Here is an 18,774-nt window from a genome sequence, read left to right on the forward strand (position 1 = left end):
ACCTCTACCCTTGGACACACTGAATCTACAGTTACATATAGAATAATTTTGTCTGAAATTCCCCCCCTCCCCAAACTAGCTGAGTGATTCCTACACATTTGGCAAATGAGAAAAAAAACCCACATCAAAGTGGGGAGAAGAAATTGAGACACAATCTGACCATAAACCTCATCCTCAGCATGATGACACACAATTGGGAGGGAATTCCAAACCCCAAGCTCCTCTCTGAGGAGTGAAGATTTGAACCTTACATCTGGAACTCCAATTTTAAGATTGGCACCTGACAGACAAGCCCCCAAAACATCTAGCTTTGAAAGCCAGCGGGGCCTGTGTCCATAAGACCACAGGCTACAGCTAGCCGATAAATAGTTCTTAAAGGGTCCACATGCATGGACTCACCCACTCTAGGGCCCCACAAAGGGGAAGCCATCTGAAAAGTGCCCAGACTTTCTGTGAAAGAGACTTATTTGCCTATTTTAAAGCATTGGCCTGAGGGGCAAGCATTTAATTTGATACACATCTAGGGGCTTACTAAAGCTCTCTTCAAAGACAGAGGCCAGCAGGCACCTTCTTTATGCTCTCCCTTTGCCTAATTCCAGTCACTGGTATCTCCAGGAAAGGAGCTTGTATTCTCTTTAGACACCCCCTGGTTTTTACAGCTGCCACCCAGGAGACACCTCTAGATCACATGGCTGTGGTGGACAGTGGGTCCCGCAGGACTGTAACAAATAAAGAGAGTTCTTAACAGGACACCACCCCCAGGGCACAGGAGAGAGTCACAGATTGAAGCAGCCATCTTTCTGTGGAAAAGGTCTATTAGATTAATCTTCACTGCTGGGACCTGAGGGGCAGACTTCTAATTAAACAGTTGAGGGCCAACTATAATCCTCTACAAAGACCTTGGAGGATAGGCACTATCTTCAGGTCCTCCTTCTGCTGCATTCCAGAGCACTGGTAACTTCTAGAGGGAAGTTTGTACAAGGATCTGATGCCCCAGTTTTTACGTCTGGGCACTGGATTTTGAGGCTGCCTCCCAGGGGACATTACTTGACTGATGGCCAGTGGGGCTTGCATTCATAGGTCCCACAGGACTGCAACAAATGCAGACAGTTCAGGGCTGGCTACCACCCCCAGGGCACACTGTAGATAACAGACTGAACTACGTTCTCAGTCTTCCTACGAAAGCGGCCTATTAGCCTTCCTGAAGTTTCAGCCTGAGGGGCAGGCTTCTGGTTTGGCACACACCTAGGGGCCTACTTAGGTGTTCTCTGGAGATAGAGGCCAGTGGAAGCCAACTTTGTTATCTTCCTCTGCCTCGCTCTAGGTCAATGGTATCTCCAGGAAAGGAGCTTGTTCTTTTCCATGGTGCCCTGGCTTTAGTGGTTCCCAGCTAGGGTATTCCTCTAGACTGCCTTCCTCTGGTGGCCAGCTGGGCTTATGATTGTGGTCCCATAGGACTGCAACAAATGGGGAAAGAATTCTAAACCAGCTACCACTCCAGGGCACAGCAGAGAGGCAGGAGACTAAGGAATCTATTTTTTCTTGCAAAAGAGGCCTATTGGCCTATCTTCATAACTGAGTCCTGAGAGGCAGGCTTCTAATTAAACTAAGGGCCAACTGTAATCCTCCCAGAGACCTCTAGAGATCACATCTCTCTCTTTGCTCCACTCCAGAGTGCTGGTATCTTCTAGAAGGGAGCTCATACACACATCTGCTGTCCAGAGTGCTGGTATCTTCTAGAAGGGAGCTCATACACACATCTGCTGTCCAGCTTTTGTATATGGTTTTTGTGATTGCTGCCCAGGTATTGGCCTTTGATTGCCTGCCCTTGGTGGCCAGCAGGGTTTGTATTCGTGAATTCAAAGAGATGGTGGCAGAGAAAGAAACAGTTCTTAACTGGCTATCACTCCATTGTTCAGTTCAGAAGGAGCACACAGAAATGCCCATCTCCCAGTCTTCCCCTGAAAGAGGTATATTTGCATACATTATACATTGCTGCCTGAGGACCTGGCTTCCTATAAGCCTGAATCTAGGTGCTGACTGAGATCCTCCCCTTTGGGACACTGTCCAGGTCTTGGCACACTCTCAGCTACTGAGAGCCACTTAACATAAAGTAGGGTGATGGACAACCACAAGGCTTGAGAGATAACGAAAAGCAGGGCAGGCTTAAACAATAATGGTCATCTTCTAAGTGAGGCCATTCTTTCAAGACTAGGAGAGGTAGCTAGTCAATTATTTATGAAATGCTTATTTACACGCTTATCTTTTCCTTATATTGTCTCTCTTTCAGAAAGATGTTTAAAATCAGATATAACAATTGAAAATGGATTTTTTTCTGAATATGAATTTGCATATCCCTTGAATAAAGAAACACAGTATCAGTGTAAATCAGGATATGTAACACCAGAAGGTAAAACTTCAGGATCAATTACATGTCTGAAAAGTGGATGGTCACCTCAACCCACATGTATTAGTGAGTAATTTTATGTTCATATTCATTATCCTGATGATCATTGTGCAAAAGTTTATTTTAACTTAATTCTTTTCTGAAGGGGAGGGGCTGATGTGGTTCCCATTTGAAAAGATAAATAAAAAAATATATAATATTTTTTACTATTAAGATTAATCACTTGTAGGGTGGAATATCAGTCCATCTTTCAGTTCAAGTTTTCTTCCACTTTAAAACATCCTGTGATTTAATTAATTAATTAATTAATTAATTAAAACATCTTTGATTTGGAAACTAGATAGAAAGCCTTATGTGTATTCTCCTATAAACTCATTTATTTTTGGCTGACATCTTTGTGCCTATATACCTGTTTTTAGGTGATTAAACTTTTATGTCAGTCTTTTTTCTTAGACATAAAAATTATGTTTTTAAGTCAAGATCTGGGTCCATAGTGCATAATTTTAATTTAACCTGTAGAATTTATATGTTTGATAATCCAGTGTAGGCCCACTTCTAAAAAATCCTCTCCCTTAGGAAATCTTCCTAAACATCTAATTAGTGGAGACAGAAATGCTTCTAAATGGTACCAAATGCAGTTGTGTTGAAAGATTTCCCTGTCCCTAGGTATTTATGAAGATTTTCTAAGAACAATTTGCTCAGTTTATCTTATACTCCAAAGCTACATAGTGATCTTTTGCACTGATATTTAGCATATTCACTTTAAGTAAAGTGGATATTTGAATATCCATTTCTACTGTTTTCACTTCCTTATTTTTTTCAATTTCCATGCTTACTATGGGCACCAGCCACAGGAAAAAAAATGATAAAAGTTGTTCCCATATCGAACTCATTTTATATTAAACTGTAATCAGTTATCCATTAAAACACTCTTATTATAGAAGAGAACATCTCTGTCTCTTTTTTCACTAGTTAGTTTTGCTTTCTTTTTTAAAGCTTTAAGGTAGCTGGCTACATAATACAGTATAACATTTGAGATGAATTATTTAAACCTTTATTAACATCATTCTAGTATAGTGTTAGCAAAAATTGAGACTTTTAACACTTTACTTCCTTATAACAAATTATAGAGATATCTCTCTGTTCAATCTTGGTAAGTTGAAAAGAATACACAGCCATTAGGAATATATTTGGGTAAAAAAATCAGGATATGAGCTTTAGAAATTATTATGTTGTAGATTTTTATAGAATGTTTAAAAATTTACTTGCATTGTTGAAAACTAATATTATTCAACTAATCTGGCCTATTTGTCACACTGCTAATGAGTTTGTCATCTTAATTCACAAAATGCTATTCAGCTTTGCTAGAAAACGTATGATATATCTGTAATGGCCTATTTTATTACAAGCATGGGATAAACACAAAAGTATAATTGATTGAAAAAAGTGTTCTTAGAATAAATTTTTCACAGTATTTAAGTGATAAGAGAAACGTTGTGTAGAAACATATTTTTTTCACTTTGAGTAACTTTTTCTGGACAATGATTTATCACTGGTATTCTTAGATTCTTTTAATATGATACATAATTTATTAGTACATACTAATTGATAAAGCTTTTTTTACCTCCTTGGGATGAGACTTAATTACATTGTCCATTAAATAATATTAGAAGTGAAACCTTCGATTGTATTATGCATTAGAATCTTGTGACGTGCCAGTATTGGAGAATGCCAGAATCAAAAGCCATGGCACGTGGTTTAAACTCAATGACAAGTTGGACTATGAATGCCATGACGGATTTGAAAGCAGAGATGGGCGCACAGGTTCCATAGTGTGTGATAACGATGGTTGGTCTCCTAAACCAATATGTTATGGTAAGTGCCGTTTTTTCAGGTATTCTTTTTTTCAGGATTGACAAAATTAATAAAATGTTTAAAATATTCCATTTTGAACAAATTTGTATTATTTAAAGTCACTTTTAAGAAATAATGACTAAAATCAGGTGTCTCTTGATTTAATGTAAACTGGGAGAACAGGGTGTTTTAAAGCCCAAAGACAATATCTTTAACACAGGACATTAATGTTTCCTATGGGCCATATACATGATAGATTTGTAAATAAAATATAATTGTGCTTGTTACTCTAAAAGCAGGCTTTCATATTATTTAAAATGGGTTTCTTTTAGTGTATGGTGTAAGAAAACCAAAATTATAGTTTCTTATAATTTCCTCAGCTATTTTGCTCCTGAGTTTCTGCTTTTACACCCTCTACCTTGAGTGTTAATTTCTTCAGATCCCAAAAGCTCTTTCTTTTCTGACTTTGACAAGTTCTGTGGACTATTATTACATGAATTTCTTTCATGTTTGGGAATCCACTATTTTCCAGGAGGAGGAGTAGGACTTGAATCTGTGGAAAACTTGAGTGGATTTAGTGTTCCACGCCAAGGGAACAGTATGTGCAAAACTTTGACAACAAAACAATATTTGAGAAATAACAGGGTGAGCAGATTCTACTCAAGACATGGGAGAATTTTATGAACTGATGCTGGATAAGAGACAAAGAAAGGATTATTCAGGTTATTTTCAAGGCATGTCAGCATTTAGATTAATTTTATGATTGATAAAAAGCCATAAAGAAGTCTTAAGGAAAGAAAGAATATAACTGTATCTAGATTTTTTGAAAAGTTTTTTTTTCATATGTTGTACTTGTGGTGGAGAAGAGAAGATTCAGGAGCTTATGCAGGGTGAGTAAGTGTGGGGATTGGGATAGGGTGATGGCTGACGAGATGCAAAGCAGAACATATTGGAGATCTAGTTTGTTGGTAGAAAGCATAGCTGATGTTTACTAAATATTGGATGCAAGAGAGAGTAATAATCAAGGGATTCACATGCTTGTTTTAAATTTTTTTTTCATAAGCAAGCAGGTAAATGGCAATGCCTTTTTGTAAGGTGGTGCTGACAGAAGAAAGAGCACTTTGGGAGGAACATTACAACTTTTGACTTGAGCACATTATGGTTGAGCTGCCCATGGACAATCAAAATCGGATATGTAAACTACAGAGTTGAATATATGGATCTAGCCAAGAGATATATATTTGGAATTATCACCCAATAAATGATGATATCAAATTGGAAAAGAATACAGAATAAAAAAAGAAGAGAGCTCAAGATTGAGCCCTGAAGCATTCCAACGTTTAAATGTCGGGCAGAAGAGAAATAGGTGACAAATAGAAAGAAAAAAGGAGGACCCAGACAACAAGGAGATGAAAACATTTTGGAATGACTTCTCATAGATGTGAGGAGAAGAAAATGATTAAAGGATAAGGAAGTATAAGTGAATCCTGTGGAGTCAACCTGGTCAATTCCATCATTTACTAAATTCCAATTCCATCATTTACTAAATTCCAATTCCATCATTGATTAAACATGTATCTTAGGGCAACAACCAAGCTTATTTGAAGCTTTGTTCACTCTTCTTCATCTGCAAAATGTTCTAATAATTACAAATGCTCTAATATGTCAAAAGATTGTTTTTCGTTTTAGTATGATTTTAATATTTAAATTCCAGTTTTTAATTTTATAAATTAATCAGCAAGATAGGAGGGTTCCAAATAAGAAAAATGCATTTTTTATGATATTTAGGAATGTCATGAGTGTCACAAATGTCACAAACTTGACAATCTGAAGGATTTTACATATTCCTAATTTGAATCAGAATAATCAACAACATATTAATAGATGATATAAATTACAGGTACAACAAGAATAGATAGTTGTATATTATATAAATATTCAGGACACCTAGAATATGCCTAGTTATGTGGCCTTGAACATGTTTCTTTATTTTGTTTCATGTTTCAGTTTATGATTCAGTTTGATTTCTTTACTAATATAACTAATATGATATACTATGAATTAAGCAATTTTAACAGTTTCTTTAAAACACATTAGAAATGCCTTGCATGTGTTCTGGTTCTCCAGTTATATTTGCATTAAACAAAAATGCCAATTCTTATTTGAGTGCAATTTTAAAATTGTGGCATCACTTTTTTTTTAATGCAAGAGAATACTTTTATATTTTGAGAATACAAAACAATATCACATTGTATTTTATAAATAAATGTCAGTTATAAAATCAGATCCAGTATAAGCAAGTTGACCTCACAAATACATTTTTAGGATACATATATTGCTATTCGATGCCTTAATATTTCTGAGTCCCACATGAAAAAGTGCTCAACATCGCTCGGCATCAGGGAAATCCAAATCAAAACCTCAATGAGATATCACCTCACACCAGTCAGAATGACTAAAATTAACAAGTCAGGAAATGACAGATGTTGGCGGGGATGCGGAGATAGGGGAACCCTCCTACACTGTTGGTGGGAATGCAAGCTGGTGCAGCCACTCTGGAAAAGCGTATGGAAGTTCGTCAAAAAGTTGAAAATAGAGCTACCATACGACCCAGCAATTGCACTACTGGGTATTTACCCCAAAGATACAAATGTAGGGATCCAAAGGAGTACGTGCACCCTGATGTTTATAGCAGCAATGTCCACAATAGCCAAACTGTGGAAAGAGCCAAGATGTCCATCGATAGATGAATGGATAAAGAAGATGTGGTATATATACAATGAAATATTATGCAGCCATCAAAAAGAGTGAGATCTTGCCATTTGCAATGACATGGATGGAACTGGAGGGTGTTATGCTGAGCGAAATAAGTCAATCAGAGAAAGACATGTATCATATGACCTCACTGATATGAGGAATTCTTAATCTCAGGAAACAAACTGAGGGTTGCTGGAGTGGTGGGGGGTGGGAGGGATGGGGTGGCTGGGTGATAGACATTGGGGAGGGTATGTGCTATGGTGAGCGCTGTGAATTGTGCAAGACTGCTGAATCACAGATCTGTACCTCTGAAACAAATAATACAATATATGTTTAAAAAAAGAAGAAGAAGAAGATAGCAGGAGGGGAAGAATGAAGGGGGAGCAATTGGAGGGGGAGACGAACCTTGAGAGACGATGGACTCTGAAAAACAATTTAGGGTTCTAGAGGGGAGGGGGATAGGAGGATGGGTTAGCCTGGTGATGGGTATTAAAGAGGGCACACTCTGCATGGAGCACTGGGTGTTATACACAAACAATGAATCATGGAACACTACATCAAAAACTAATGATGTAATGTATGGTGATTAACATAATAATAAAAAATTTAAAGAAATATTTGAGTCCCTCTGAATTTAGAAGGTGTGTAAAATCTAATATGTAATATTTTTTAAGGAGAAAGATTTATCTGATGCCCTTCTGTATATGCATTACCCAGGACCTCATTTTTACAAGACATATATAAAATTTACTTTGGTGATGATTAATTATATATTCTCACTAAATTATTTGACTTTTTTTATAGAAATAGAATGCCAGGTTCCCCAAATAGAAAAATACTTAGTTCCTGAGCCCAGAAAAGACAAATATAGAGTTGGAGACCTGTTGAAATTCTCCTGCAGACAAAGACTTAAAAGAGTTGGACCAGATTCAGTTCAGTGTTACCATTTTGGATGGTCCCCTAATCTTCCAACATGTAAAGGTGAATATCTATCTTATAATTGCTAAAACAAGAATTAGGATATCAACCTTTTTTTTTTCACTCTTAATTTTCTGTTGGCTTTGAATGTGTCTATAATCTAGTGCATTAAGCCAGGACATGTGTTGGTTAGTAGATGCCTCAGACTTCCTTATGTAAACAATTAATCTCCCAATTGTTTCTTGAAATATGTAGTGGAAGTATTCATAGATACATATATGTCTCACACTCTTTTGTTATTTTTCCTTTTGCCTGCAGTTCCACCAATAATATTGGACACTTTGTATAGCATGGGCCTTATCTCAAGTTTCACTGAGAGTCTAACCAATATTCAAGCAACTTATAGTCAATTCAATCACATGTATGGCTTAATCAAAGTTAAAACATCTTGATCAAATGCTTGCCTCAAACAACGGCATTTTTTCAAACAGTTTTAATAAAATGTTTCCATGGAATATGAATATCGCTATAATTTACACAACCACATTTATTAATTGGTTTGCATACATCTTTAGGATATCTAGATTATTAAACATATTTTCTGGGCTTAAATATACTTCCAATACACTAGTTCAGTGTAAGTAATAGAACTGGGAAACATAATTCTGGTATAAACACCACTCGCTTTTCATTGTTTAAGAAAGCTATAATAAATTATATTATAAATTAATTTTTTAACACTCTATTTTATGGATATTTAAGTTGTTAAAGTAGATAATTTAACCATTATTTACACAGTATTTCTCTTGTAGAGCAAACAAAACGGTGTCCGCCACCTCCTCAACTCCTCAATGGGGAAGTTAAAGAAACAGACAAAGAAATCTATGAACACAATGATTTGGCAGAATATGTTTGCAATACTAGATTTCTGATGAAGGGTTTTAATAAAATTCAATGTGTTGATGGACAATGGACAGACTTGCCTATGTGTATTGGTAATGTATAAAAAATATTCATATTTAGGGGCGCCTGGGTGGCTCAGATGGTTAAGCGTCTGCCTTCGGCTCAGGTCATGATCTCAGGGTCCTGGGATCGAGTCCCGCATCGGGCTTCCTGCTCCTTGGGAGCCTGCTTCTCCCTCTGCCTCTCTCTCTCTCTGTCTCTCATGAGTAAATAAATAAAATCTTTAAAAAAAAAAATTCATATTTAAACATATATCAATGCTCTTTGTATTCATATAAACAAATAAATTCTATTTTGTAAATAAACATATCTTTGGGAAATTTTCACAGAGGTGGAGAGTACGTGTGGAGATATACCTGAACTTCATTATGGCTCTGTTGCTGAGTCTTCTGCCCCTCCCTATCGCCATGGAGATTCAGTAGAGTTCAATTGCAAAGAAGAATTTACAATGATTGGACACAAGTCAATTACATGTATTAGTGGAAAGTGGACCCCACTTCCTCAGTGCATCGGTGAGAAGAAACTTCTCAAATTGACAGTCAATGAAATTTAATATTTTTATGGTAAAAACTATACCTGCAAACATATATTTGAAATTTAGGTATATTCTTGAAAATGTCAGGTCTTAGGAGTACCTGGGTGGCTCAGTAGGTTAAGGGTCTGCCTTCCACCCAGGTTATGATTCCGGGGTCCTTCTCCCTCTCTCTCTGACCCTCCCCCTGCTCATGCTCTTCCTCTCCCTCTCTAGCTCTCTCTCTCTCAAATAAGTAAATAAAATCTAAAAAAAAAAAAAGAAAATATCAGGTCTTAAATTATAATGAAGACATACATTGCTTATAGTTCATTATGTGTCCACAAATTAGCAATAGAATTTTATCAGTCTTTCTGTCCCTGATATTAACATTGTTTATAAGTGTGAAGCTAAATTTTACTTATAGTTATTCATATGATTTAAATATGAATACTAATTGCCAAAATAGAAGTATATTTGCATAAATGTCACTTTTGTTTTTACATGACACTCTTGATTTCAGGCACTGGAAAACAAATAAACTTCATACCCACTTGCTACATTCCTATAGGATCTTGCCTCTCTCAAAGTTTCTAACAATTTCCCAATCTGTTTCAAATGCAACAAGTTTATGTGCTGAAGGGTGGGTGGGCTGCAGGCCCTCTCAGTCAGTAGGAGAACTCAGTCAAAGGAGGCAGTCAGGGTTAGGCCATGAAACAAATCTGATGGATGGACTTCCCTCTGACTGATGTATGTGAATCTTCCTGACCTTTGGATACCAAGTCTTTTATGACTAACCAGGAGAATATTGAGGGCCCTTTTCATTTTTCCTTTGGAATGAGTTCTTTCCTAGAGTTTTCCTAAGCCCTACATTCAAAGAGAGCCCTGGATGTCCAGTCTTACTTATTCATCAGATTTCTAGGCATTAACTGTTCCAAGGAGAAGGTAGGGCTTGGGTTCACGCTCCGTGAGAGCAGAGATTTACTCCTATTTTGTTCATGATGTATTCCCAATACCAAAAGACTGGCAGACATACAGCAGACATTACATTACATACAGAGTTTGTTGAATGAATCACAAAGTTTTGGTGCTTATTAATCCTTACATTTTTGCTAAACACATTCCTGTTAGAAGTATCGTCAGTCCTTCAAACCCAAACTTCATCTTTGTCCCTTCTATCTCCACAAATGATCTCCCTTTATTTCATGTGGGAGGAAAAACCCAAGGTTATAACAGGCATGAAAACTCTCAACTTTCATTCTTATTCTAAAACATTTCCTTCAATTATTACTCTTTTCTGATCTCAGAGTTTGCCTTTCAAAGGTTAATCTTCTACCTATATTCAGCTTAACATAATCCCCTTACAGGTATAATAGACCTTACTCCAATTTTCTCCTCTCAGTGTTTATTTTGTACCTCCAGCTAGTCTAGCTGTTCACTCTTCTCTGAATGTTTATTTTCCCCTAATAAACAAAGAACTTCTTTCAGAAACCAATCAATCATAGGACAATGACAACAACCACCACCACTCCTTTTGACTATAGATCGTCCTTTAGTTACCACCACCTGAACACCTTGTTTTGTCTCCCTCAACACTGTGGACAAGCCCTAAAAATAGGATAAATTCTTTCCTCTAGTGTCTTTTGAATTAGTCTCCTTTGTTTTATTTTTCAATGTATTACAAAATCATTACTTCTTTGGTTAATCATTAACAAATCATTAACAAGGACCTACATCAACTCATATTTTATCAAATCCAAAAAGTACTTTAATCTGTATTGAATTTTTGAAATACATAGCTATATAAAAAGTTATATTTAACTCAGAGTCAGCAAAAATTTACTATTATAGCATTAAAATATTATTGAATTATAGGGTGATCTGATATATAAAATAGCTCTTCAAAGATTGTAAGAGTATAAACAGGAGGGTGCCTGGGTGGCCCAGTTGGTTAAGTGACTGCCTTCGGCTCGGGTCATGATCCTGGAGTCCCAGGATCGAGTCCCGCATCGGGCTCCCTGCTCAGCGGGGAGTCTGCTTCTCCCTCTGACCCTACCCCCTCTTGTGCTCTCTCTTTCTCACTCTCTCTCTCAAATAAATAAAAAAATTTAAAAATAAAAAAAAGAGTATAAACAGGAAACAGGTTGTGGTTTTAAGCACCCAACTTCTAATTCCAAGAATCTGTTCCTATTTTTTAGTGATCATGCAAAAGATCTACTTAAGTATTCACATTCTGTATACTACATCTTAGATGTACTTTTCTTATTATATTACATTACCTTTATTGAAAAAATATATTTAAACTAGCAACTTCATATATTCTATTTCCACAGATAAATATGGGACCAAATGTAGTCAGGTGATGACTGCTCAGTATGTAGATCATCCAAAAAAGTGAGCCTCTTACACTTTTCTAATCCCCAGAATGTATTTATGATGGACATTTTCTCTGAAATTTCAAAGACTGGACACAGGACTTATGTTCATACATAAGAGCCCATCTCATGCAATATGGTCAGGAATAAATTGGTTGGTGGGGTTTATGGGCTCAAATTCTAATTTCATTATACTATTGACTCTAAGCTATTTTTTGTAGTAGTTGCTTTGATTCTTATAATTAGTCTTTTCAAGGGAATATTTTCATTTTATAGCAACTGATGAACTTAAGAAGTGTAAATACAGCTTGACTAGAAAAGAAGCAAGTCCATTACGTAAGATTATATTTGATCATAACGAGAAAATAAGTTACAAATGCAGAGGAACAATAAAGCAGAAACATTCAACATGCATAAATGGACGATGGGATCCCGAACTAAAGTGCACAGGTAAGCTCTTGTTTACAATATTTTCAAAAACTTACTCTACTTCTTCCTAATTTATAAAAGTAGTATCTTTGCAGCTTCTAAAAAATTTTACTTATGTATTACTACACAGAAACTAACCAAAACCCTATTTCTAAATACTAATTGCATCAGTGCATTAGTCCGCTATAAAACAAAACACCCAGAAACTTGGTGGTCTTAAATTAACATCCGGCCAGGTATCTTGAAGAATTAGTGTTTGGGTTTTCTTTGAGGCTGAAGAGAGCACAAAGCTGGCAGCCCCCTGGTTTCCCTGCCCTGAGAAGCACCTCTGTAGCCTCCAGATGTGTGGCAAATCTGAAGTCTGCCCCTCAAGCGAACATTCCAGGACAAGTAAATTGGCCTTTTTCACAACAAGACTGAAGGTGTGTTTCAGTCGGCTGTCTGTGTAGTGCCCTGGAGGCGGTGGCCTGCCAAGAATTACCTGCCCCATTGATACAGTCCTGCGGGAGCCAGAAAGGCAAGCCCCTCTGGCCACCAGCGCCAGGAGATCGAGGAGCGTCCCCTATGTGGACCGAGCATGTTGCCAGCTTTGGTGAGGCAGCAGGAGAAGGCAGGGCTGGGCCACACCCGCTGGCTTTTATGGGGCCACAGGAGAGCACTGGGCTGGAGTGCACCTGCCGGGGTTCTCAGGGTGGAGGGCGAGTGTAAAAATGGCACCTGCCACACCTCCGTCGTGGAAAGAGTCCCAACAGGCCCCTGCACCTCAGTGGATGCTTTAAGATTAGCAAATGGCTCTCCTTCTCATAGGTCTAGGTGTTTCTCAAACTGTTCCATTCACTTTGGTCCCCCGGGGGTAGTGAGTGGGTCTGGGTGCCAGCTCCTTAAGAAAAGTATCTCAGGGGGTGCCTGGGTGGCTGGGTTAGGTGTCCGCCTTCCAAACGGGTCATGATCTCAGGGTCCTGGGATCGAGCTCCACATCAGGCTTTCTGCTGAACAGGAAGTCTGCTTCTCCCTCTCCCTCTGCCTGCTCTCTCTCTCTCTCTCTGTCAAATAAATAAATAAAATATTAAAAAAAAAAAAAGTATCTCCGTTCTCTACAGCCCATTGAGTCTCCTGGATGTGAGACCCCTTGGTTTTCAAAGCCAGGTGTTGGGGGGGGCTCATCCTTCTTTTGCAGGTCCCAGAGTTTGGGGTGCTGATGTGGGACACAAACCTCTCTCTCCTCAGGGAGAAGCTCTGGATTTGTGAGATCCCACCTGATTGTGTGTAGCCCTGCCAGGGGTGGGACTTTTGTCCCTACTGGGTCTCTGACTCTCCTACCCATCTCGATGTGGCCCTTTTACTGTTTGTTGTGAAGGAGCTATTCAGCTAGTTTTCAGGTCTTTTTTAGAGGAAATTGTTCCATATGTACCTGTGTGTCTCTGGGAGGAGATGAGGTCAGTTTCTTCCTATACATTTGTCCTCACACTCGATTTGTGCACATTGATTTTATACTCTGACACTATACTAAGTTGCATTATTCATTTTAGGTATTATGGTGTAGATCTGTTGCGATTTTCTGTAAGCAATTATGTCACTGAAAATACAAGACTTTATTTTTGCCGGTCCTTTTTTATTTTTATTTTCTTATCTTATCACACTGACTTGAACCTCCAGTAACCTGCTGAAAGGAAGTAATGAGAACATACAACTTTGTCCTATTCCTGATCACTGGCAGAGGATATTGAACATTTTACCACAAGTATAATGTCAATTTAGGATTTTTGTAGATGCCCCTTATCAGTTTAAGGAAATTTCCTTCTCTTAACTGAGTGAGAAATTTTGCGATCAAGCAATGTCAAACATTTTCAAATGCTTTTTAAGTATCTCTCGATATGATAATATGACTTTCTTAATTCTGTTAATACAGTGAATTATATATATACATTTTTGGATGTTGAACAGAACTCCCTAGAGTTAACTCTACTAGGTAGTGACTTCTTCTTTCTATATTTTCATGTACTTGATTTGCTGATATACTTTTAAGGGGTTTTACATCTATATTCATGGGGAATATTAATCTATAGTTACTTTTTCTTTTAATGCCTCTCCCAAGTTTTGTTGTTAGGATTATAATGGCCTCATAAAACGAATTGAGGACTGCTCTCTGCTTCTCTGTTTTCTGAAAGTATTTATGTAATATTATTATTATACATATTATTATTTTATTATTTTTACCTTAAATGATTGATAGACTTCACCTACAAAGTCATCTGATATATAATTTGCTTTTTTGGAAGTTTTTCTTGATGAAGAATTCAATTTCTTGAATAAGTAGTGAAATATTCAGATTTTCATATTGTCTTTTGTCAATGCAAAGAAGTTGTATTTTTAAAGAAGTATTTAACCTAATTTATGAAATTGATTGGTATACATTTGTTCCTAATAGTCACTTAATATTCTATTTTCCTTTTAATTATATAGTTTCTTTGCTGGTATCACTTCTTTCATTCTTGACATTGATAGTTATTTCTCTCTTTCATCTTGATTATTCTTCCTGGGTTTTCTTTTTTTCTTCAGTTTTATTAATAATTTCAAATAACCAATTTTAACACTTAATTTTCTCCATTTACTCTCTCTTGTAATTTTAGCCTATTAACATGCTCTATTTTTTTTGTTTTCTTTTTTCTATTTGTCTTTCTCAATTTTTTCTCTTCTGTCGACTTAACTGTTTTTTTCATTCTAATTACTTGGATTTTAATTTTATTTTTTCATCTCCTAAGGTAGAAAATTAAAACATGGATTTAATTTCATCCTACCTTTTAAAGATAAATTCCATTTTTTCTTCTAAGTACTGCTATAGCAGTCTCAAAATTTTTATATACATTTCATTTTCATTTAATTCTATGTGAAATGTTTTCTAATATTCCTTGTGATTTCTTCCTTGACCTGTCAGTTATTTAGAATTTTGTTGCTTAATTTCCAAATATTTATTTTTCCTAAATAGATTTATTTTCTTTTAACAGCTTTTTTTGTGGTATGATTGCTATACAAAGAACTGCAAAAAAAAATTACAGAATAATTTTTAAAACATAAAAATAAAATAAAATCCAAATAATAAAATAAAATACAAAAAAAAGAAGCTTTTTTTAAAAAGCATAAACAGAATACTTGCAGAATAGTAATTCTGTCTGTAAGGAAATTTAGTTGCTAGACCAAATTCTGGCAAATTGTAACAGAGGAAGTACATAAGATTTTTAGGGCAAAAATGGTTAAACATCAGGTACAAAAGAAACTCAATCCTTGACAATGCATTGAAAAAATATACCAAGATATTTAAAACAAATAAGAAAAAATTTTGATTAAATATAAAATTCTTATACTTAGCTAGAAATAGAAAATGTGAGAACTAGAAGACATGAGAAATACAAAATATGAGATAGAAATAGAAAATATTAGTAAGCATGAATGAAGTGTATTCAGTCAAATATTTCTCTGAATTTACTACAAAATCTTGGGTAACTGAAAGGACTTACAAGACTTCTCAGGGTACACTCACATAAGGCCTTTAATGAAATAAATGCACAACAGGAGAAAGCAAAATCAAGGAATCATAGAAAGATCCAAAAGCCTCCAAGTACAGCTGTCCAAAGTCTTCCCTCAGTTGAACAAGACATGCTTTGTCTTCAGATTATGAGCTGCCACGATACATGTGCGGTATCTCAGGTCTCTGGGAGCTCAAACACGAGTTTACAGAGGAATCTTGTGCCCCTTGCTGGTCATGCAACTGAAGCCAGGCTGTCTGATCTGTTCAACAGGGTGCATTTTGGTAACCTATCTATCTCTTAACAGTGTAGGCAAGCTAGTAAACAGTACCTCCAGAGAGTTTTGAACTTTAAACAACACACTGTAAACATTAGTGACCATATCTAATTCCTATGTTAGCCAAGAATCTGTATCAGATAATTGATCATTAACTACATGTAATTCTTCCTCTGACTAATTAGCTTCCATTCCACACCTTCTGAGGGTTTAAATCCAATCACAATACATTTGATTATTAAACAAGATCCTGATATCAGTATTTATTTAGTGCTAACACTGAGTGGACAACTCAGAACCTCCTAATGGTTAGAAATCATTAAAATAAGTTTTACATAAATTAAGCAAGTTTTATCATAGAAAGAATAAAAGGAAGATACTACGAGTAACATGGTGAGAATATAAACCACATGTGATATATTAAAGTGCTCTACAAGCCGAAGAGTGTAACATGTTTAAATATAGAACATAATGTCATTATTTGATCATTAATGATACATTATTATTGAGTTTTCTGTTTGTCTTTTTAATATGTTTAACTTATGATTTTTAATCAAGAAATCTAAATTTTAATATTTTTAGAAGTTCAAACGCAGTCATGCCCCCCTCCACCTCAGATTCCCAATGCTCAAAATATGGCAACGACGGTGAATTATCAGGATGGAGAAAAAGTATCTGTTGTCTGTCAAGACAATTATATACTTCAGGATGCAGAAGAAATTGTGTGCAAAGATGGAAGATGGCAGTCAATACCACGCTGTGTTGGTCAGTACTGCATAACTTGCTTCATAACATTCTTTCAAATGAGCTTAATAAGCCCCTGTGCTTTGCGAAAAGGAACAAGATGAAGACCTTTCTCTATACCTATTTCACTTTACCTTGAAACAGTAAATTACAAACTAAGTATACAAATCAATCAGCATTCTTTCACTTCTACTGTGAAATGAACAGACAAAAACTTCAGGTTATTGTGCAAATACCAGAGAAAATTTCTGTTTGTGTCTATTTTACTCCTCATGATGAACAGGACAAGAATGAAGGGGCATAGTGAACAAGTAGATAATAGCATAGATTTTATGGAGACATATATGCTTGCAAGTTTAAATGTTTTTCAGTTTTTCATTAATTTAATTTATTCAAATTATCCTTATTTTAAAATCCCAAATGGCATTTGATTGCATTTTCGAATTTAAACATTGTATCTATACTTGACCCTTTGATCTCTGTTCTTCATTTAGAAAAACTTGCGTGTCCTCAACCACCTCGTATAGAACATGGAACCATTAAATCATGTGAATTTTCAGAAGAAATAGAAGGATCATTGAAACCTAAGCTTTACCCACATGGCAGCAAGTTAAATTACACTTGTGAGGATGGTTTCAGGATATCTGAAAAAGATGAGATAACATGCCAGATGGGAAAATGGAGTTCTCTACCCCGGTGTGTAGGTGAGGACAGTATGCAAACTAAAATTCTAGTTTCAATTTTCAAAACAATCCATTAAATATAATTGTCATCAAAGTCATGAGAAAGAATCCTTTAGGTTTCTAAATATATAAAATTTAAAATATATAAAATTTATATCTAAATATATAAAATCATTTATATATTTATGTATTTTACCAAACAATTTTTGCATAATCAAATCTTTCCCATTTTTGTTAATTTTTTTGATTCATTATAGAATCACTTTTAATGCTGGCAGTTGTTTAATTAAAACTAGATGTGTAGTGCAGTTAAACCTACCTATTTATATAAGTATGACTATTCATATTCCTACCTATTTATATAAGTTGTACTGTTAGCTTTGCCATCAGTTTTGTTTTGTTTTTCTTATCATTTTCTTCCTGATTTCTTACAATATATGGTACTTAAGATGATTAATTCTCAATGCCCTTCTTTCTATTATTCACTATATTGGTTTAAGAAGCACTGATAGTCTCTTTCATAAATACATTGACATTTTTCTTTTTTATTTTTTTATTATTATTTTTAAGTTTTCACTTAAATTCCAGTTAGTCAACATACAGTGTAAGATTAGTTTCAGGTGTACAATATAGTGATTCAGCAATTCCATACAACACCCAGTGCTCATCACAAGTGCCCTCCTTAATCCCCATCTCCTATTTCACCCATCCCCCCACCCACTTCCCCTCTGGTAACCATCAGTTTGTTCTCTATACTTAAGAGTCTAATTCTTGGTCTGCCTCTCTCTCTCTTTTTTCCCCTCCGTTCATTTGTTTTCTTTCTTAAATTCCACATATGAGTGAAATCATATGGTATTTGTCTTTCTCTGATTTATTTTACTTAACATTATACTCTCTAGCTCCATCCATGTCATTGCAATTGGCAAGATTACATTCTTTTTATGGCTGAGTAATATACATGCTACCTTTTCTTTATCCATTCATCTATCAAGGGACATTTGGGCTGCTTCCATATCTTGGCTATTGTAAATAAGGCTGCTATAAATATCAGGGTACATGTATCCCTTTGAATTAGTATTTTTGTATACTTTGAGAAAATACCTAGTGGTGCAATTGCTGGTTCATAGGGTAGCTCTATTTTTAACTTTTTGAGGAATCTCCATACTGTTCTCCAGAGTGGCTGCATCAGTTTGCATTCCCACCAACGGTGCAAGAGGGTTCCCCTTTCTCCACATCCTTACCAGCACCGGTTATTTCTTGTGGGTTTTTGTATTTTATTTTAGCCATTTTGACAGGTGTGAGGTGGTATCTCATTGTGGCTTTGATTTGTAT

The 18,774-nt window shown here is 35.9% G+C and overlaps 1 protein-coding gene across 3 annotated transcripts in view; it reads left to right on the forward strand.

The window, feature by feature from the left end:
• The window catches only part of LOC118014121 (complement factor H-like), a 67,177-nt gene that overhangs the window by 32,582 nt on the left and 15,821 nt on the right, over nt 1-18,774 (forward strand). For 2 of the 3 annotated variants that reach the window (XM_035010166.1, XM_035010165.1), the window contains exons 2-9: nt 2,291-2,473; nt 4,109-4,282; nt 7,823-7,999; nt 8,749-8,931; nt 9,229-9,411; nt 12,062-12,235; nt 16,598-16,780; nt 17,254-17,463. In XM_035010166.1, coding sequence (XP_034866057.1) covers nt 2,291-2,473; nt 4,109-4,282; nt 7,823-7,999; nt 8,749-8,931; nt 9,229-9,411; nt 12,062-12,235; nt 16,598-16,780; nt 17,254-17,463 — 1,467 coding nt within the window. The remainder of the gene's footprint in view (nt 1-2,290; nt 2,474-4,108; nt 4,283-7,822; nt 8,000-8,748; nt 8,932-9,228; nt 9,412-12,061; nt 12,236-16,597; nt 16,781-17,253; nt 17,464-18,774) is intronic. The other variant, XM_035010167.1, reaches the window with a different exon arrangement.

Source organism: Mirounga leonina, unplaced genomic scaffold (assembly GCF_011800145.1).
Source record: "Mirounga leonina isolate KUSES-001 unplaced genomic scaffold, KU_Mleo_1.0 Mir_154, whole genome shotgun sequence".
NCBI classification, from domain to species: Eukaryota; Metazoa; Chordata; class Mammalia; order Carnivora; family Phocidae; genus Mirounga; species Mirounga leonina.